The sequence below is a fragment of the Podarcis vaucheri genome (assembly GCF_965113315.1).
Source record: "Podarcis vaucheri genome assembly, chromosome: 4".
Lineage (NCBI taxonomy): Eukaryota > Metazoa > Chordata > Lepidosauria > Squamata > Lacertidae > Podarcis > Podarcis vaucheri.
Genome location: NC_138762.1, coordinates 39,271,345 through 39,293,881, shown reverse-complemented (window position 1 = coordinate 39,293,881; position 22,537 = coordinate 39,271,345). Strand labels below are relative to the sequence as shown.

The 22,537-nt window shown below is 41.7% G+C and overlaps 1 protein-coding gene across 1 annotated transcript in view; it reads left to right on the top strand.

Moving 5' to 3' along the window:
- The window catches only part of MYH15 (myosin heavy chain 15), a 91,615-nt gene that overhangs the window by 32,620 nt on the left and 36,458 nt on the right, over positions 1-22,537 (top strand). Inside the window, exons 14-25 of the mRNA XM_082219696.1 lie at positions 954-1,103; positions 2,338-2,508; positions 3,587-3,766; positions 5,154-5,286; positions 9,622-9,695; positions 10,607-10,694; positions 10,817-10,934; positions 12,150-12,273; positions 15,418-15,554; positions 16,038-16,293; positions 21,212-21,454; positions 22,199-22,375. Coding sequence (XP_082075822.1) covers positions 954-1,103; positions 2,338-2,508; positions 3,587-3,766; positions 5,154-5,286; positions 9,622-9,695; positions 10,607-10,694; positions 10,817-10,934; positions 12,150-12,273; positions 15,418-15,554; positions 16,038-16,293; positions 21,212-21,454; positions 22,199-22,375 — 1,851 coding nt within the window. The remainder of the gene's footprint in view (positions 1-953; positions 1,104-2,337; positions 2,509-3,586; positions 3,767-5,153; positions 5,287-9,621; positions 9,696-10,606; positions 10,695-10,816; positions 10,935-12,149; positions 12,274-15,417; positions 15,555-16,037; positions 16,294-21,211; positions 21,455-22,198; positions 22,376-22,537) is intronic.

Sequence of the window (22,537 nt, the reverse complement as noted above, 5' to 3'; positions counted from 1 at the left end):
CTGGGGGGCTGAAGCCAGCAGTGGAGCTAAAAGTGGGTGGAGGACTCTTTTGAGCTTCGATTTATGATTTGTCTGACCCTTTCCAACAAATACATTGAGCTCAGATTGGCTCACAATAATAACAAAGTGTTAAAAATTAGCAAACAACACTTCCAGCATACGAAAAAACAACACAGCGTATAAGTGAAGCAAAACAAACAAACTGAAAAAAACAATTAATGCAAGAACTACCGTATTTGGATACAAGCCATTGTATTTCTTCAGTACACATTTCCTTACCACATTTCCTCAGAAATAAATGCTACTGGTTTCGATATGGGTTAGTTGGGCTTAATGTAGAAAATTTTAAAACCTCCCACGACGATATCATGAAACAGGGAAGTACGTAGCTGGATTTTCATAAAACAAAACTGTAAATCCAGCTTCAAAGATTCCAAAGCTATATTGAAATCCATCTTGCATGCAGCTGTGTGAGCATATTTATGCCAAGTTGAAACTGCAAAACCTATGGCTTTGGGCAATTATTAAAGCACACATTATCACACTGAAGTCCTTGCCATTGGACAAAGCAGTAAACTATGCAAGTGCAAAAGGAACTAGATAAATTGCCGTTGAGCCAATAAATATGTTGCTTGGTGATGAAAAAATATAATTCCCCCTGCAGATTTCATATGTAGCTATATTTATTCCTGTTTTATAAGTCAGGGACTAAGGGTGAGAAATGATTTGCTTTATCAAGGTTGCATAGTTGGGTCAAGTATCCCAGGTCCAACACCCTCTATACTGAGCTACACTGATCGATGTTTTAGGTCAATAATTGTATGCTAGGTTTAAACCCAGAATGTCAATAGATCTGAACCTGGCATGTAGGATGCTCAAAGGAAGTATCTTCCGCAGACACGATCACAAGGATTATTATGGTATTGTGTGATTGTTCTACCTCTCTTCTACAGGTTTCCTATTCTGTTGGGGCCTTATCCAAAGCAGTGTATGATAGGATGTTCAAGTGGCTCGTTACTCGCATCAATAGGACCTTGGACACCAAGTTGCCAAGACAGTTCTTCATCGGGGTGTTGGACATTGCTGGCTTTGAAATCTTTGATGTGAGTAATTGCCTCCCAAAATTTTCATGATAGCAACAAATTGATTTAAAGTAATTATGTTTAGGGAAGCTTTTAATGTTTGATGGATTACTGTATTTTAATATTTTGTTGGAAGCCACCCAAAGTGGCTAGGGAAGCCCAGCCAGATGGGTGGGGTATAAATAATAAATTATTATTATAAATTATTATTATGTCTCTTAGCTAGAAGATAACGTTTGTTGAAAGAATCAGTTATCAATGTTGTATTAGCAGGAATGTCACCTCAGATGTTGCTTGACTCCCATCATTCCTGACCACTGGCCATGTTGGGTGGGGCTGATGGGGGTTAGAATCCAACATCTGGAGGGTCACAGATTACACACCCATGTTGTACAGCTTGCTGAGTTTATCAGGAGCAATGAGAACTAGTCAATAATGTATAGGTATAGTTTATTTATCATTGATAAGAGCATGAGGAACATACTCCCAAACCCATCTTGGAAAGCAAGGAACTGTAACTAGTATTACAATTTTGATATTTTGGTGATGGTAAGAAATAAGCAGTAGTCAAGTTCTCATACGAAAATTGCAAACTTATACTTGCAACAGGCTAACCAGTGTTCAGCTGACCTAATTTATTTGATCTACCCAAGGTCAGTAGGAATGCACATATAAATACACACACAAAGGCAGAGAAGATGCACATAAATGTTTAACCATAAAAATTAGAAGGGTCAGTGAACTGTGGATAGTATTTATATAACTTAGCACCATCCACTCCAAGGAAAATGCCATAGTTTGCACAAATTTACTTCTCATGTTCTTAGCAAACAGCCCCGACATTTGCAGGACTTCAATTCTTCTGTTGCTGGAAAGTGGAAAATATTTGCCTTTTGACAGATACCTTTCATAATGAGTCTACTTCAGCCTCAATCCAGGAAATGTTGGTTAGGCTTTGACTTCAGTTCTGCTCAAAGTTTCATCTAACAGCAGTTCCAATGGGACTTAGGCACAAGAGGAACTTCTCTGAATCAGGGCTTCAAAAAATATGCCTGGCATATTATGCCTGGCACACTTTGGGAATTCAGTGGCGCTCTTCTATCCATATCTGAAAATTAAGCAGTTGTGTTCTGCACATTAGCACTGAAGTTAGTCTTAAAGGAATTCAGATCATATACTAACAGACTTTACATATATTTGCCTTCGTTCTTGTTCCTCTGTAAATTTAATTTTATGTCTTTCCTCCCCCTCATAGTTTAACAGCTTTGAGCAGCTTTGCATCAATTATACAAATGAAAAACTGCAACAGTTTTTCAATCACCACATGTTTGTCTTGGAGCAAGAAGAGTACAAAAAGGAAGGCATCGATTGGGTGTTCATTGACTTTGGATTGGATTTGCAAGCCTGCATTGATCTCATTGAAAAGGTATGGAAAACATCATTGGGGTTTCTGTTTGATAGCATAAAGACAATGAGATTAGGGTGGATTTAGGGGAGCGCGACTGGTGTGGTCACACTGGAAGTGGAGACTTGGGGATGCCACAGGCGACACCACAACTATGATGTAGAACAGAAGGCAAGATGCGAGGGGGGCGAATTTTGGCATTGCACAGGGCACCGCTGAAATTTGAGACCCCAAGGTCTACCAGTGATGTGATGTAGTGACTAGCGTGTCTGACTAGGCCCTGAACTAGGTTATGTCTTTGTGCAGCTGTAAAATTTACTGCTTGACCCATGGGCCAGTCGTTGCCTCTGGGCATAACCTACCTGACAAGCTAGTTTTGACCATAAAATTGAGGAAGATAACCATCTATTCCAGCTTGAGTTCTCTGAAGGAAAGAAGGAATACAAACATACTTTTGAAGATTGATTTCTTCTACTAGCACCATGACAAGCCTAAACAACAGCAATATACCTGGTACCTTTTGATTCTTGATGTTTCCACTGGAGATACAGATATACCTATATTTATTCATTTTTCCACAGTTGCCCATGCTCAGAGATGTAGCAGTCACATTCAAAACAAATAAATCTTCTTTGACCAGTTTTTTTCCATTAGTTAGGAAAGACCATTAAACAACTTTTGCCCCACCAAGGCAAATGTTGCCTAATAATGCAAGAACTGCAGAAAAAGACTGGGATGGGTGTCAGTAACTTGGCAAGCCGCAAGACACAGCTGGTGGTATGTGTTCATTATGCTGTGTAGTAAGTTATATAGACCTCAGCTATTATAACGCTGGGTTGTTTTCTGACTGATTTATTGAGAAAAGTAAGTCAATCCAAGCCTTTTTGAAAACCAAAGCATCAATATTGTGTCAGCAATCTGTATAAAATATAATATTTTCACACTGTGTCGTCAAGTCTGATAGCAGTCTGAAAGAGTAATATGTTAACAGCTATTGGGAGCGGAGAGATTTTGCAGATGCAGTATTCATTCATGCTAACCAAAATGACATCCTTGGAAAACAAAACCCTAACATTTATCTCCCTATTGCCGTGCGTAGCCCTTGGGGATCTTGTCTATCCTAGAAGAAGAATGCATGTTCCCGAAGGCTACAGATATGACCTTCAAAGCCAAGCTGTACGACAATCATCTGGGCAAGTCACCCAATCTGCAGAAACCCAGGCCTGACAAAAAGCGGAAATATGAAGCTCATTTTGAACTCCTGCACTATGCTGGAGCGGTAAGTTTCTGGCATTTGCAGATGGGGACAATGGCATTAACCTCAAAGCATGAAGCCCTGTTGGAATGAATGTGTCAGATGCTGCTGGTGGTTGCTCGCGAGTAACCAGGCAGGACTCCGACCTGTCTTTTACAGGTTTTATTGTGCAAACTATTTACAGTGCAGATCTACAAAGTTCATGCCCATCTTAGTCACTTGCAGAATCCGGGAGTGGCCCCTTCCGGCTTCTCCCCCAACATAAGAACTTCGGCACCCCAAGCCTTCTTTTCCCCCCCCCCCCTTGCGTTTCACCCCTCTGCGCAAGCTGGGCTACGGAAGAGGCGTGCGTCCCTCCTGGCCAGCTTGGTGAGGTGAGGCGCTGGGTGCTCCTCAGGAGTTTCAGAGGCTCTCTGTATCCCAACGGCCCCCCCTGCCTCCCTCCCCTGTTCCGATGGCAGTCCCCTGACAGAATGGAGTCATGGGCCAAAGTGGTTGCAATGGCACGAGAGGAATGCCACGCTTTGAGTTTTGAAAAGTTAACTTGAGGGTGAAGTCAGTTGAGCTTCTGAGTGTGCTGGAAGCAGTTTGAAATTATCTGCCCTTGAAACATATGCCTTAGAATTCAACCACAGAGTCCCTGTCTTCATCTCTAGGCATTATTATTATTATTGTCTCTACAAAGAAAGACTGAAACTCAGTGGTAGAGCACATGCTCTGTCGTTAATTCATGTCGTCCCCAGGTGGGGCTAGGAAAGACCCCAATCTGCAACCCTAGAATCAGGAGTGATGGGAGTTGCAATCCAAGAACATCTGTCACCATCTTAGCTAGCCGTGGTGTGGACAAATGGATTAGTAGTCTGACTCAGTAGAAGGCGGTTTCCCATGTTCCTAAGGGATAGGAGGAACTGAAAGACTGGGGGGATGCATAGAAGAAAGATGTGGTGATTATTTAGGAAAATGGAGATCTGATATTAAGATGAATATATTACTGGGAAGACTCCTGAAGTGACCCATAAAATCCCCCTTAATTACCTCCCTTCTTTCAGATGTCCTTTGGAAACTATATTGTGCAGACAGACCTTTGCAATATGAATGTTCTTTTTTCAAACCAACCAGTATTTACTGTTTTTTTTAATTATGTTTTTATGTATGCTTTTTGTTGATTTTATTCTTAAATGTTGCATTTCCCTTCCCTTTTTTTAATGAAAGTGCGGTTTATAAATACATAAATAGATAAACCAGAATTTTAAATGGTTGTAAGGTAAAAGCAAAAGGCATTAGATTTGATTATTTAATCTGTTTTATTGTTTTGCTTCCATTTTGTTGTCTGTCATCTCTCTCTCTCTCTCTCTCTCTCTCTCTCTCTCTCTCTCACACACACACACACACACACACACACACACACTAGGTGCCCTATAACATTATGGGTTGGCTTGAGAAAAACAAAGACCCACTCAATGAAACTGTAGTGAGCACTTTTCAAAAATCTTCCAACAAACTTCTGGCAAGCCTATTTGAAAATTATGTCAGTGCTGACAGCGGTAAGTCGAATGACCGTTTCCCTTTAATTCCTAGATCAAAGCTTAGCAGAAATGTTGAGTAAATATACCATCTCATGAGATCTGAAGGTCTTGCTGCCTTAAATGTACTTTTTTCCATTACATCTCTGTGGGATGACTATTTCTACTGATTCAAACAGTTGGTGCATCACTCAGCTTTCTTTCTGGCTCAGATGTTGGTACATCACTCAGCTGCAGCCATAGGCACTATGAGTTACATTTTGACGGTGCACCCATAAAATGCTTTATAGGTACATCTTTACATGCTAGACAGTTAGGAATATCTTTAACACTCCTGATGAACACACCGTTGGTGGGAATGATACTGTGAAATGAGTGAAATAACCTCTGCAAAGAACAGATTGGAGTACTGTGGGAGGTCAGAACCACGAATCATGAAAATACTGGAAGTAGCAAATGTATATTACAGACATGCCCCCACTTATGTGAGACTGACACATGTGTGACCGCATATATGCATGGCACTGGAAAATAAATAAATAGATATGTTCAATCCAGGAAATGGCGGGAGAGTTAGAGAGTCCTTGTGGCTCATGAGGACACCCTCCCCAGAGCCCAAAGAGGTCTTCAGAGAGGGTGGAGGAAGCCCCAAAGAGACTGTAGGCACAGTGGGGCTTTGTTTAGGCTGCTGAGTCTCCCTTCCTAGCAGATGATGCGTGCGGTAGCCACCTCTTTTTCGCATCCTCCAGCCTCTAGGCATCCCCAGAGCTTCAACTCTAGTTGAAGAGAGTTGTGCTGAGAGGCAGAGAGAGCTGGAGGGCAGAAAAAATGGGCTTTTTTGAGAGTGCTCCCTACTTACATTATTTTCACTTATGCGTGCGGGCCCTGGAACACAAATGGGAAGACACCTGTACTACTCACAAATAGTATGCATTTTCCAATTCATTGGAATTATATATCCTGGTTGGGGCCATGTCATTTTTCAGTCATGGCCTACTTGAGCATGAATGCTGCTGTGCTCATCAACATGGAGGCAAGGAGGCACCAATTAACCTCTTCCGCTAGTCCCGAAATGTGAAAAGCATGACCATTTGTAACAACAGACTCTTTCTGCCCACAGCTGTGCACATGAAGGCTTCTAGGCTTCTGACCATTGGGAGTCCATGTTTCGAGGAAACCTTCATATGTAGAGCTGTACGTGTGAAGGCTCCACTGCCACAGGTGGTTGTGCTCTTCGCGCAAAGGCTAGAGGATGAGGCTGCTTGAAATGTCACCACTCCCACAAAGATGAACACAGGAGCCTGAATGCCTGCACATGGCTTCTGTAGGGGTTTGAGTGGGCACATAGTGAACTGGTTGTGTGAATCAGCAACCATGAGCACAAGTTACTGCCTTGAGCACAAGTAATGTGTGAGCTCATTGCACCACAGCCCAGCAGTTGATGCTTATAATGGATGCTATGGAAGAATGGTTATATGAATTGGAAAGAAGGGGCAGTATCCAGCTAAACCCTCCAGAACATCTTTAAGGGGCACATGGGCAAAAGAGAGGGAGAGGAAGCTCTGTTGTGTAACAAGGTGGTTGCACTAGGGGAATTGTTTACTTGGCTGTCACCCAAAGTTTAAAAAGGAATAGTATGAATTGTTTCTTTGTAGATATAGGCTATGTTAATAATAATAATAATAATAATTTTTTATTTATACCCCGCCCTCCCCAGCCAAGGCCGGGCTCAGAGCGGCTTACAAGCAATAATAAAAACAAGATGAATGATTACAACTTAAAAACAAAAATAAAATACAACATTAAAATAATGGAACATTAAAATATTAAAATGTAGCCTCATTGCAGGAGAGGGAAAAGAAAAAAGAAAATGGGGGGGAGGGAATCAAATTGGCTCCAAGCCAAAGGCCAGGCGGAACAACTCTGTCTTACAGGCCCTGCGGAAAGAAATCAGATCCTGCAGGGCCCTGGTCTCATGAGACAGAGCGTTCCACCAAGTTGGGGCCAGTGCTGAAAAGGCCCTGGCTCTGGTTGAAGCCAATCTAACTTCCTTAGGGCCTGGGACCACTAGGGTGTTGTTATTTATGGACCTTGAGGCTCTCCATGGGGCATACCAGGCGAGGCAGTCCCGTAGGTACGAGGGTCCTAGGCCGTGAAGGGCTTTAAAGGTCAAAAGCAGCACCTTAAATGTTGTGTCACTTATTGGAATATAAAGCATTTTAAAAAATTGCAACACCCCACCTATCTTTTATAGTATAAAGTAAAGTAAATGCAGCTTCAGGAAATAAAAAATATTGTGCACCTGATAATTAAAGAAAATGGTGGTTCTCAATATCAAATCTCATAGTTTTGAAGGTTCTGCTCCACTGAGCAGAAATAATTCTTAAATAACTGCATTTGCAACTGTCCTCTTTGGGCACCGCAGCAATTTGCAGGTTTCCATAAAATGATGTTAAATAAGTAGGAGTGTGACTCATTACAGAGATTTAGCTGTTATATCCTACAGCCACAATCAATTTACAGAATATTTATTAAGAACCTCATGTGAGTAGCTGTAGTTGTCATGAATCATAAGAGGGTGTCTGGAAGACGCAGCCAGAATGCAGGCTCCATAACGCAAATTGGAGAAGGAGCTAAGCCAAAATAACACAACCTGCCACTTGCACATCATTGCAGGTAACTAGGAATCGTCATCTTGCCTGTGGGGATTTTTTTTTTTTTAATCTGCCAAGGAATGTTATTCCTGGGACTTGTTATGCGGTTTTCACACTATGTCTGCCAAAGGGCATGGCCGTCTTAGTAGCAACATGAAACACATGGCACAACTCAGGTCTTTTTTACACGGACGCTTACTATCAGGATAAGCTTCCTAATGCCGAGAGCCGTCCTGTATCAGAACCAACACATCTGGAGCTGGTGAGGTCTCCTTCCCTGCTGGCTTCAGCAGAGGCTGGACGGCCATCTGCCAGGGATTCTCTAGTCGCACCCTGCATTGTTGGCCCTACATGGATCAGGGGACTGGACTAAATGAGCCTCAAGATCTCATCCAGTTCTGAAATGTTATGCTGTAGAAAATAGCAGGTGCCCTCCCAGATTCTTTGCAGGTCTTCAGAACTGACTCCAGTTAGTCCCATGTGCAGTATACCTTCAAAGCGGTGTCATACCACTTTAAACAATCATGGTTTCCCCCCCCCAAAGACTCCTGGGAACTGTAGTTCGTTAAGGGTGCTGAGAGTTGTTAGGAGACCCTTATTCCCTCACACAGAACTGCAGTTCCCCAAGTGGTGTGACTGTCGATCCCTCTTCCTCTGGAACTCAGGGAACTCTAGGAATTGTAGCTCTGTGAGGGTGCATATGAGGCAACATCACACTGACCCGACAAGAGTGTTTGGAGCATGATCAGGGTATGCTTAGAGGATGATCAGAGGACACTTTACACCACAACACCATAATGTTCTTGATGTTATCAGTAACCCACACATGGTGTTAAGCAGCAGAATATATGGCTGATTTATTAAAACTGCCTTTCCTTTCTAAAATGTTCCTTTGGACACTTTTCCTATGACATAATATTTAACTTATAACCAAAGCAAATGCCTCATGGAAAGTCCCCTCCATGAAGTTCCCCTTATTAATCAGTTTAGATGCCTATATTGTCCTTGGCCTACTAAGCTTGGGGGCCTTATGCAATCATATTGGGGAAAGTCATACATTGCAGACAAAGCCAGAGAGTCTCTGGGTGGAATTCAACATTCTCACGGCTGCCTAGAGAAAGGCTTATAGCTCAGTGGGAGAGCATCTGCTTTGCATTCTTAAGGGTTTCAGTTTAAATTCCTGGAATTTCCAGATATGGCTGAGACTATCCTAGTCTGAACCCTTAGAGCAGAGCTTTCCAAACTTTTCATGTTGGTGACACACTTTTTTAGACGTGCATCATTTCTCGACAGTAATTCAGTTTTACTAGCAAACCAGAGGTAAACTAACACCTTTCCAGCCCTGAGAGGAGCGTGGGGAGCATTCACGCGACACACCTACACACTGCAGGCGACACACTAACATGTCATGACACACTCTTTGGAAAGCTCTGCCTTAGAGAGCAACTGGTAGCAGTGCTGGATTTAGGATGGTGTGGGAGGTTCCTCCATACAAGGAAGAACACAAGGAACCAAGCCAAGGGGCCACAAGAAAGCTGCATTGTAGCTTGTAGCAGCTGAAAACATCACTGGACCCACACTGCTGCATATGGCTTTGCAGAAAGCCATTGATAAGCATGCAAACTGTATTAAACATTTCTGCTTCATGTCAGTGGTGTAATCAGTATTTAACTTAGTTGCTCTGTCTTTTTTTTTTTTAAAGCACAAGCTGATAAAGGTGGAGAGAAGAAACGCAAGAAAGGTGCTTCCTTCCAAACAGTGTCATCCATGCATAAAGTAATTTTTCATTTCTTTTTTAAATGTAACCTGTCTGTTGTCTTTGTCATTTTACACCAACGAGCTGGAATATTCCTAACAGAGAACCTAAAATATTAGAAACAGGCCTCCATACAAGACCTGATTGTCTAGCCTCCTAAGTCATTAGCTGTACATTTTATTGATTTCCTCTTCTGATTCAGCACTTGAAACCAGATGGGTAAACTATACTCAGCTGTCATAGCTCATCAAGGATGGGGTTCAATACAACCACCAACGCATCCAGGAGGACTTCAAAAAATTACAGGGTTTTATTACATAAACTTTAAGTGAACTTGTTAACCTTTAAGGGACCATAACAGACAAACGGTGGCAACTCTTGCATTGGCAGCAACTGTCAAATATGGCTAGCCCTCTAGAAGTTGTATCCAAAACTTAGCAGGTGGTTGGCATGGTTGGATTTGACAACATCAATTGCTTATTTTGGGATCGGGATCAGAAGCTACAGTTTGATACTGGCACAGTTTAATAAACTATAGTTTAAACTAACCACAGTTTGGTCCTCTTGAGATGTAGCTGCGAACTGTGCTTAATTTAAACCAAGACCAGGGTGCTTCCAGCCTCCTTCTCATGACTACATCAGATGGGAGGTGAGGAGAGGGAAGTGCACGAGCAAGTTCATTGACGTAGCTTAAACTATGGTTTAGTGTGACATCCAAACCAGAGCAGTGATTGTGAAGCAAGTTTACTAAGAAGTAACCAGGCACCGGGAAGTTGTGGGCAACAAAGGAGCTACAGTAGTCCCAGTGTATGTACCTGCCTACTGAATCACTTCTTTATCCCATGGAGATGGGTGGCTTGCTCATCGGATGCTTGTTGTTCTGAAATGTTCCATGATTTTGCTTGTTTTAATCTCCCTTTCCTCTCCAAAGGAAAATTTAAACAAACTGATGACTAATCTGAAGTCCACATCTCCCCATTTTGTGCGCTGCATTATTCCCAATGAAACAAAAACGCCAGGTAAAGCAAATCCAGCATAATTTTATTGGATTTCTTAGGTCTCACAATACAAATCATCATCTCTGGTGACATGTGATAAAGCCACCCTGAAATAAAATCCTTATGTTGGACTTTCTTTCCAGGTGCTATGGACCCCTTCCTTGTCCTTCACCAGCTTCGCTGTAACGGTGTCTTAGAAGGAATTCGTATTTGCCGCAAGGGATTTCCAAACAGGGTTATCTATGCCGACTTTAAACAAAGGTATCGTGAAGATCAGTGGCCTAGTCAAGTTCTTACTTCTTTTGATCCCCCAAACCCAATAAGCAACCTTCCTTTTTAATCCTCTTAATTCACTTTTGGATGGCTTCTTTTGTTTACTTGATTGTTCTTTCCGCAGCTGAGCTGAATCAAAAATTTTGCACATGTTGGAAATTTGGCCGATGTGTGGATTTTGGCCCAGAATTTTATTTATTCATAAAAGTATTTCTAGACCACCAGTTCATACTGGGTGTTATAGAAGTTCAGCTGCCTACCTACTTCAACTTCATTTGGGCCAGGGCTCTCTTTTGGCCCAGCGTCTGTTAGCATGCCTGCCTCAACCCTGTAGCTTGTGAAATGCATGCTTTTGAACATGTACTTAGCATATGTCTCTTTACCTCCAGCCACTGCACATCTGGGAGTTGGGCAGGAGGGTAGAGAATCTAGACAGGATTGCACCTGGTTGCTTCTATGTTGTAGTGGTTTTTTTATTTTAAAAAATCAGTGTTGTCTACCCTAGTTTTGAGGAAACAATTACCGGTAAACGTCAACGTTTGTGCCATTCCTTTTGGAAAAAGGAAGTTGTCAGTGTTTACTGCTGCTGCTGCAGCAGCTATATAAATCTCCATCTGGAGAGAGATAAGTTCATTATGTTTAGATTCCGGAAGGAGAAATGTTTTTAAGTTTGTTTTGTTAATAGCGGTGCTATTACAGGGAATATTTACGACCCTTTGCTGCTTTAAATGCTTTCTATAACTTAAAGTTACAGGGCAAAGTTTGCTCAATTGGCTGTTGGGGTGAAGCCTTGGAAGTTCAAAGCTATCTCCTTTCACCCTAATCTTCCTTATTTTACATTATTATCTAGCTAATGTGTTGGGGGCTGGGTACGTGAGGGGGGAAAACAAATGACTGCTCTGACATCACTGGTTAATTGGGTGCATTAATTGAGGAAGGGCCATAGATCAGTGGCAGAGCATATATTTTGCATTCAGAAGGTCCCGTGTTCAGTCCTTGGCATCTTCAGTTTAAAGGAGTAGGTAGCAACTGCTGAAAATGGCTTCAGCCTGAAACCCAGAGAAACCCCTGTATAATGGGTAGAAAGGCAGAGAATCTGGTCTTCCCTCTCACATACCTCCTGTATTCCAGTGTAAAGAGAGGCATAGCAACCTGGTCCAGAGTTTCATCTGCTTACACATTTTTTTAATCTATTCTTGCCAGGTACCGCATTCTGAATCCTTCTGCAATTCCTGAGGACAAGTTTGTAGACAGCAGGAAAGCTGCTGAAAAATTGCTCGCCTCTTTAGATATTGATCATAACCAGTACAAGTTTGGACACACAAAGGTAAAGCAATGGTTTCAATCTTTCCTTGAGCTCAGTTAATCATCTGAGAGAATTTGATGCTAGAACACTGTTGAAGGCCTGGATGGATGGATGGATGATCACTAGAAGATCAATGTACGCTATTCTGTCCCATCTATGAAAGAGTGATGGTTGTGGGGAAGTAAGAAATGACATCTGGTTAAAGAGAAGCTATCATCCTATAGCCACTTACCCAAGGATAAAAAAAAACCCTCATTGGGGCTTACTTCTGAGTAGCCTTGTATAGAATTGTGCAGTGATTAATCACAAGTGTTAATCAATCCCATACACGTTACATCAGTTAAAATAACAACATGACAATCAGAATTGGAAATCAAGAAGAAGGTAGCTCCGTGGCACCTAACACATTACACCAAATTGAGGCTCCTTGTGTGTCATTATTCAGCTTTAAGCACCCAGGCCAAGGGGCAAGCCAAACAAATATTCAGCAAGAACAAAGATTAATGCAGGTAGAAGGCTAAATACAGAGACCCCCATGGTAATAACTAGGCAGTGTGGTTCCACCCATTAAAACAACTAGTTAGGTTGGGCCTTCCTAGTCCCCCTGAATTCAACCCCTGAACAATAAAATTGCAGCACCACTAACAGTCAGCACAGCTAGGCATGGCATATAAAAACAACCTTAAAAGCAAAAAAATTACCTGGCAAATGGCCCCTGGAGTAAAACAGTCTTCACTAAGTGACAGAAAACAGCAAGAGAATGGCACCACTGCCATTTTCTCGCTTCCATTCTGTGTTGTATTTATATAAACCACTTAAGATTTCTGTTGAAATATAGAACAGTATACAAGTTAGTTAAGGAAATGAAAGAGAGGGGCAAAGGGAATCTCGTGTGACAAGTGTTCCAAAGCACACAAAGAAGGCTATCTAGTTCGTGGGTAGGCAAACTAAGGCCCGGGGGCCGGCTCCAGCCCAAACACCTAAATCCGGCCGATGGTTATTAGCATGCTTTTACATGAGTAGAGCATGTCCTTTTATTTAAAATGCATCTCTGGGTTATTTGTGGGGCATAGGAATTCGTTCTTTTTTCTTCTTTAAAATATAGTCTGGCCCCCCACAAGGTCTGAGGGACAGTGCTGAAAAAGTTTGCTGACCCCTGATCTACTCACCATTGCTGCCTTCACATGCAGCTTGCTTGGCTTATTGCAATTAGTGTGCAGAGGACCTGGGCTCATGCAAGGAAGTTGGTTTGCAAAAGGAACCCCATTTCAATAAACCTTAGCCAGAAATGCTGTTGATTTTTGTGGGCGAAGTGTTCTAGTTCTGTGCTAGACACTATACGGTTGGCCGTAGTGAGAAATGGGATGTTGCACCAGGTGGGCCTCTGGCCTGATCCAGTCAGTGGTGGACTTTGGGCTCTCAAATTTCATCAGTGCCCTGTGCAACACTAAAATTTGGTGCCCCTTGCCTCTCACATTCTGGTCTATGGCAATGTTGTGTGACCCCCTGCAGCCCACACCAATTTTGCTACCCTAAATCTGCCTCTGGATCCAGCAGGTCTCTTCTCATGCTAAAATCTCTAGCACTGTTCAGAAAACCGATGTGAAGAAGTAAGGGAAACACCTTTTCTAGCACTTCAGATTAAATGGCCAGAATAAATGCACCCCATAATGTTGAATGTCAGATCAAATTATAAAACAGGAAGGAAGTAGATCAGAAATACCACCAATTGTCTACCACCCAAGGATATATAATTCACAGCTCTGATTGTACCTGTAATGCTTCAATTGCCATTCATCATTACTAATAGCTAGAGTTTTCAAAGGAATTGATGTAAAAGAATAGAACTAATTGCCACTTTTATGAATAATATTTTTTTAAAACCTTGCCAAGGGTAGAGACATACCCCCTAGCTTTCAAACATCCAGATATGTCTTTATTCTTTTTCTTTGACTTTTTAAAAATATGGCATGCTTTTTGCAAGGTAGAGTATTGTAATATAGGGTAGATATAGGATAGTCTGTCCCTATTTTCAATCGCATACTGGTAAGTTCAGGATGCACAATTATAGTTGATTGGGAAGCCTTGTGCAACAAATCTCCCCCCCCCCCAAACCAACCCCAGACTTTTTGCAATAAGGAAAAGGGTGGTATAATTCACTGGAAAGAGTGGGGAAACAGTTTGATGCAACATCATCTGATCTCCTGGTAAACTAAACAGAATGGATGCTCATTAAATAGCCACTGCTGTCCAATCTCTCTGCAAACACATCGGGATGAGAGTTCAGTAAACAGGTCATCTGGAAGCATTTGCAAAATAACATGCATAGAGCTGTAGAAATTTATGATGCAATATATATATATATATATATATATGCAGGTTTTGGTGTCTTCGGGTGTCTTCCCGTGTAAGAGTCGGGGTGTCTGTGCGACGTTTCGACGAGGTCTCACTCGTCATCTTCAGGCTGGTGCTTTCGGCTTCTTGTTACTGGATTATATATATAATTTTTATTAGTTTTTTTAACATATCATTTTCAACAGTAATTAAACATACTTTTACATCTTATTCAAGTTTTTGACTTCCATCAATCCTGTCTGAAAATTTTCCAATCTAATCTCTCAGTATGCATTTCTTATCTTCCCTATTACATTTCAAACTCATAACCAATATCTCTATCTTTTTCTACTTTGTAACACTTTGTATATTTCTCCTTACAAAACTTCTTGTAGTCCTACTAGCATAATTTGTTGATTACAGTTGCTCTTCAAATAATTCATATACTTCTTCCAATCTTCTGTAAATCTCTGGTCCCACAGGTTTCGAATCCTGCCTGTCATTTTGTCCAATTCTGCAGAAATTTATGATGCAATCCTAGCCATGTCTGCACAGAACTAAGTGCTACATATTACCAGGAAAGGGGTCAGTGGGTGGGATTGGAGCTTTGAGCTGTTTTGAGGAGCAACAGAGGACACAGGACACTACAATGTCACTTCACCTTCCCTTGGTACAAGATTTTACACTATTCAAAACCAGCCAGTATAAGTTGTGTCATTAGTAATCTGACCCAGTTAGCACTGTTGTTTTGGAAATCTAAGATTGAATTGGACCATATTACATGTCAAGGGTTTGTTGAATTTGTAAGTCTTAGGTTCATGTACATTTCAGGTCTTCTTTAAGGCTGGTCTTCTGGGACATTTGGAAGAAATGAGGGATGAGAGATTAGCCAAGATTTTAACACTAATTCAATCAAGAGCCCGAGGCAGATTGATGCGCATTGAGTTCCAGAAGATCGTAGAGCGAAGGTATTTATGTATGGACTGCTTATGTCATAGTAAAGGTAAAGGTAAAGGACCCCTGAAAGTTAAGTCCAGTCACAAACAACTCTGGGGTTGCGGCGCTCATCTCGCTTTACTGGCCGAGGGAGCCAGCGTTTGTCTGCAGACAGTTTTTCCAGGTCATGTGCCCAGCATGAGCAGTGCACGGAAACGCCATTTGCCTTCCCACCTATTTATCTATTTGCACTTTGACGTGCTTTCAAACTGCTAGGGAGCTTACCCTGTCCTTAAAAATTTGGACTGGACAGTTTTCAAGAATGCTACAATGATTACCTGTCCAAATTTGGGCCCCGTAAAGTATCTGCGCCAAAGATTTGGCTTGAAAAACTTCTAGAGCTGCTGGGATGTATTTGCTGCCCCGTCATGGGGCTCACCCCATAGATAATTTTGCCCCATTTCAGAGATCCTATGAAGCATGCTCAGGGGAGTGTCTTATTCTTCTTAAACCAGGGATGCCCTGCTTGTGATCCAGTGGAATATCCGAGCTTTTATGGTTGTGAAAAACTGGCCTTGGATGAAGCTTTTCTTTAAGATCAAGCCTCTGCTGAAATCTGCAGAAACTGAAAAAGAAATGGCCAATATGAAAGAAGAGTTCCTGAAATTAAAGGAGGCCCTGGAAAAATCTGAAGCCAGGAGGAAGGAGCTTGAAGAAAAGCAAGTATCTCTGGTGCAGGAGAAGAATGACCTGCTTCTTCAGCTGCAGGCAGTAAGTGGACCAAAATTATTTTGTTGCTGGAATATAGACCCATTTGGAGGCAGCAAAGTGCGAGCCTCACTTTAAAGCTGGAAAATCACACTTTTTTTAAAAAAAACGTGGTGAATACAATTCATATAACATTTTATTGCATGGCACTTGCTATGAATCATAAAGTGGAATGAATAGTGAAACAGAGCTCTAAAGACGTAGCCCGAGCAATTATTAATATGCTGCTCCGTATCTAGTAAAAATAGAATCTACAGGCACTCGTCTTGTTTACAAGAACTGGCTCTGACTGAGAACAGATTGCCAAACATTTCCGCATTTGGGGAGGGGGGGGGAGGATGGAACAGAGAAGATAACTCGAACCTTTCCAGATATGCCAAGGGGAAAACAAACACTTTCTGTTTGATTTGACTCGTTTGCTGGTGGCCCGGGGCAGTGGTCCGCATGCTGTAGGTGATGATGGCTCCAGTAGAAAGCAAGGGAGGGGTTGCCAACAGGTAACCTCAGACTGAATCTTAAATAGAAATATTACACAGTTTGGGAGGCTAGCTCTGCCCCAGGTTATTACAAATTTATTTGGAATGCCTTGTAGCAAGGAATTCATAGATGAAATGAATAAATAATGGAAGCTTTTTTAGTTCAAAGGGGCTTGCCTGTTTTCAAGACTGTGGTTCTGCTAGGTCTTCTGGGTTGGAGGCATCAGAGTCATAGGATGACAAAGGTCCTCTTCAGGTCTGATTGGTGTTGACAGAATGGATTCCTCCTCTGCTGGAACTTCCAGGGCAGTGGGGACTTCCAAGGTTGGCTCAGAGGGCAATTTCCCTCCAAGGACCCTTTGTTCCCCGATGAGGTGTCAAATCAGAAGGTTATAACAAGTAGGCAGAATATCACCCCATAATGTTAACAGCAGCAGCACCATACTGAATTCACTAGGGATAAATAAAGTGTTGCACGCCTCCCAAATCTCCAAGCAATGCAACATTCCAGGGGTTCTGTGTAATGAGGGACAGTGGAGACTGTGGTGTTTTTATGATATATGGTTTCTTTACACAGTATTAACTTACAACATCAACACCCCATAGCTTTCCCCCTAGCCACAGCCTTGAATTTAAGCTTGCTTCTAGTCTAGCTCACACACACAACTCTTGTGCTTCTTACTACCAGCCTGGTGAGGGAGGGGGCCCCACTCATTTGCCCTCTGGCACAAAGCCACTTTCTTATGGTAACCCCCCCCCCCCATATTTATGGGCCCTTGGCTGCTTCATTCAACAATGGGATCCTCCATTAGATGTTAATCCTTGCTGGATCCAGGAATAGAATTGAACATTGTTTTTTAAATACCAAGGAATGAATGCAAGATAGCAAAGGAGCCCCAAATGGATAGAATTAACCTGCACTAGGCACTTTGAAGAGCTCAGGCCAGCTTCCAGATTAAGGATGGCTCCAGCAACATAACCAGGATTCCCAAATATTAACCTTATAAAAAAAGTTTGAGTTCCTTCAGATGAACTCTTTACCAATTTCACTTTTTCTGCCCAAAGTGGAGAAGTAGAATTGACATGGAACACCCTTATCATTCAGGCTGGACACTGAGATCCAACTCCGAGGGCCTTCTGGCAGTTCCCTCACTGCAAGGAGTGAAGAGGGCCTTCTTGGTGGTGGTGCCCACCCTGTGGAATGCCCTCCCATCAGTCATCAAAGAGATAAGCAATTACACAACCTTCCATAGACATTTGAAGGAGGCCCTGTATCAGGAATCTTTCAATGTGTGATGTTCTGTTGTGTTATATACCTTGTTGGAAGACACCCAGAGTGACTTGGGCAACCCAGCTAGATGGGTGGGGTACAAAAAATAAATTATTATTATTGTTAGAGTTGGTTCACACATTTCACCAGGAGGCATCTGTTTAGGGTAATCAAGTGAGACAAAATCAAGAGATCACATACATGTGTGAACAGTCTAGGTGCAAAGTTAAATTGACCAAGCTTCTTCATGGCACTCCAAATAAAAAACCCCATAAAACTTAACAAAACGATGGGGCATTGCAGTAGAAGTAGATTTGCTGTAATAAAAACCATAATTTTATTTTATTTTTAAAAGTTGTTATATATATAATTCCCCAGTGACACACACACACACACACACACACACACACACACACGGGAATTATGCCACTTCTCATTGGTGGTGAAACAGGGATTGCTCCATAGGTCCTTGTGACAGACAAACAACCATCACATTACGATCTCAATATTTAGGAAAGAATAGCAGTTTTTCTAGTGACTAAATATTGCAATAGGAATGTTGAGAGAATGTGATTTTCTAGCAATAGATGTGCTGTCTTGAAACATAAACTCCAATTCTCCTGCAAAGAAACAAGCAATATGCTTGCATTTATTATATTCAGAGCAATCATACTGGAAAGTCTCTTTAAAACTGTGGACATGTGCAATGAGAGATGTACAAACTACCTAGCAAAACCATGATAATATGTAGAAATTAACAAAGGGGCACTGTCAATCTTTTGATCTACAAAATCTGGAAGATAGAAGTTCTTTTTATATTACAGTATTGCAGTTCATAATTAAATATTCAGAAAGTTTCTTCCTCACAGTAAAAGACAGGCATTAGGAACATTCATATTCAGTTGTGAGATGTCAGCGTGTATATTTTGTATTAAATTTAGACTTCTCAGGAATCTTTATCTCTAAATAAGTACATTAAAAGAAAATAACAATTGCTTTCCATAATTTGTTCAACTAAGGACTGGCGTCTTAGTTTTGCTTTGCATTAGTTTACATTACTTTACATGCAAATAAAAGAACTGCAATACTTAAAAGGCTTGGATATAAATACTAATGTTTTTCATCTATATTCCAATCAGTTGAGTTGGTTACCATGGCAAACCACTGAAGCAAGGAGATGTTAAACTTGGAGATGTGGCATTTTACATGCAATTTGCAAGCATGCTGTTGAACTAGCAAAGAAATTATTTGAAAAGATGACAAAGAATGAAGATTTTAAATTTTTGAGAGCTTACAGCACATTCTAAAATGAGTGACTGTTTATTATTAGTACACAGAATGTTTTTATACATAAAGTGGTTTGTAATCACTATCGTGTTCATCTTCCTAAATCCCTTGTGGGACACTATTATTTTCATTCAGAAGACGAGGAACTGTGGCTGAAACAGTCAACTGAATTGTTTCCAGATGGCAGCTTATTGTGCAATCAGTGTTACTCATGTACACAAGTCTTTTTCAACATCTACATGGCAATGTTGTCATCAGAATGCCATACCTTAATAATAATCAGTTTTCCCCTTACCATAGAAAATCCATAAAAAATAACCCATTATACTATATCTGCAGTCACTACTAGGGTGTAAACTCGATTGCGTGTTTTCTGTGGTGAGAAGTTTGTCACATGGGTGGTGACATTTCAGTCAGTGGTATCTAATTCAAACCCCTACTGCCATTTGCTCCTCACCTGTGAACCACCTAGCTATGTTGTTTGCGACAACCCACACAGTCTGAGTGTGCTTATTTCCCCTAATTGCTGCATGCTGAAGGCACTTCCAGATTTCAGCAACCAAGCTAGAAGGAGCTCTTCTCTCAAGATCTCCACACAGAACGTGTGGGATTCTGTCGGAGACTGTAATTGCAATGGTCTTAAAAATATTATTATTTAAATAATCCAGAGGTCTTACATGAGATTATTCTAGTGTCAGTCTTAGCTAAAGACTTAGCTAAAAATAAAATAGCCCTCTAGCACAAAACATCAATATTAACAAAACAAATGGAAATGGGTATTGCCCCTCCACCCAAAGGGCAACTTTCCGTTTTGCCTCTGGTGAAACATGATGACTAAGGCTGATAACATTTGCTCTTGTAGACTTCATTCTTCATGTAGAAATATTTGCATGTGTAGGCAGTACAGAAGGGTAGGGGAAGTAGTGGAGTGCAAGGGAAGAGCGACTGAGGGAAGGGACAGCAAACAAACATCCAGATAAATTCCATCCAGCTCTGCCCACTGGTCTGGATGGCAAGTGGCGAAATAGCAGTGAATAGCTATGACTGAAAAATGGGGATGTGTGGAAGCAAATGCACACAGAGGAAAATTAGATCCAAATGGCCGATTGGCAAGCCAAGGCCCCCATCTGGAAGCATCCCCTATGTCACTAATATCATTCATTCATGTCTATGCATACACAGAGATGATGTTGTTGTTATTTAAAGCAGGCCTTTTTCACCAGGAGGAACTTCTTGCCTCAGAAGGCTTGCTTAGCAATCCTTTGGCTCTTTCAGGGGGTTAGGGAAAACAATTATGTCCAGAAGAACCTTTCTGTCACCTGCAGGATTGATAGAGGCAGTGATATGGGTCCTATCTTGGCCCAACATCTCTTATTTTGCTGCATAGCAGAGATGGGGAATCTGTGGCTCTTCACAAGTTATGGGACTGTAGCTCCCATCATGCCAGACCATTGGACATGCTGACTGGGTCTGATAGGAACTGTAGCCTAACAACATCTGGATTGCCACAGATGTAACCCCACTGTATAGTCTCTGCTCAGCTGTTACATTATCTTCCAATGGTGTGTTTCATTGTTAACCTTTACCAAGAGGACTCATAATGGGTGCATTTAGTGAGGGGGCAGAAATGAATACCAGTCATTCAGGCCTGTTATCTATCTACAGGGTTATGAAGGCACCCAGAATTAATGCGCTGAACAATTAATGTCAATTATCTCCCAAGCTGTTCATATCTGATCATTCGTCTGTGCGTGAGATTGATATATCAATCTCGCAATGTGTGAGAGCACACGCATCCTCAAGAGAGAGAAAATTTGTGGATGAGAAGCCGTTTGCTATGTAAGTTTTCTCCCTAGCCACTAACGCAGTCCCTTGCAAATCCTGACAGGAGCAAGACACCCTGGCAGATGCAGAAGAACGATGTGACTTGCTGATTAAATCTAAGATCCAGCTGGAGGCCAAAGTCAAAGAGCTGACTGAGCGGGTGGAAGATGAAGAGGAGATGAACTCTGAGCTGACATCCAAGAAGAGGAAGCTGGAAGATGAATGCTCTGAGCTGAAGAAGGACATTGATGACCTTGAAATAACACTGGCAAAAGTGGAGAAAGAAAAACATGCCACTGAAAATAAGGTAGCTTTAATACTTGGCCATTAAAAAAAAAATCCACCCTCAGAGCAGCTTTATGGCAGTAATCAATATGCAAGTCTATAATTTTCCAAAACTCTTGGCTGGGAAAAGATCTGGCTACATGCTCCGCCCGTACTATGTCAGGCTAATAAGAAGACAGCTATATTTTTGCTCACGGGAACAGTCTAGGGATTCTTTGAAAGACTGATGCAATTTATGAACCAGGAGATCTGTGATCTTGCTATCAGCAACCTTCTGCCTGGTCTATTTAATATATTTATACTTTGTCTTTCTCTCACAATGGAACTCAAGACAGTGTACATGTGGTTCCCAGGAGATCTCCTTTTAGGTACTGACTAGACCCGGACCTGCTTACCTTTCACAAGGTGGCTACATCATGTCCCTTAGACTAGAAAGTTGTTGTGCAAGTTGTTTCTGGCCTTATATTTGGTGGCCGGATTTTCATGTTTTAAGAACTGGGAATTGAACAGTACCACATTAGACACCTGATGTATGCTCCTTGCTTTCCTTGCTTCCCCACCTGATATCTGGAATTCAGTTCACATGAGCAGATATCCAAGAAAGCTGAGCATCACTTGCATGGATGAAAAATTATTTGTGGGGATCAGTCCCACATTCATACACAGCACTCGGTACACTTCAACCACAGTGCAGGCAGGGAAGAGAAACCTTTGAGCTAAGATTTCTTTGCAAAAACTTCTGGCCTATGTCTTCCTTCCCCAACAGGTTAAGAATCTGACAGAAGAAATGGCAGCACTTGATGAGACCATCAGCAAGCTGACGAAGGAAAAGAAGTCATTGCAGGAAGCTCACCAGCAGGCCTTGGATGACCTGCAAGCAGAGGAGGACAAAGTCAACACGCTGAGCAAGGCTAAAGTGAAACTGGAGCAGCAAGTTGATGATGTATGCTTGCGCTGCTGTTCATTCACCTAGGTTGTTTGGGGGCTGGGGTTGGACATTCAAGTGGCTTTGGTTGTCCTGTTATAAATGTTGGACCTATTATTGAAATAGGTGACAATGAAAGTCGATCTGTTGTTCAGTTTCTGAATGGAAGAATTCATTTGC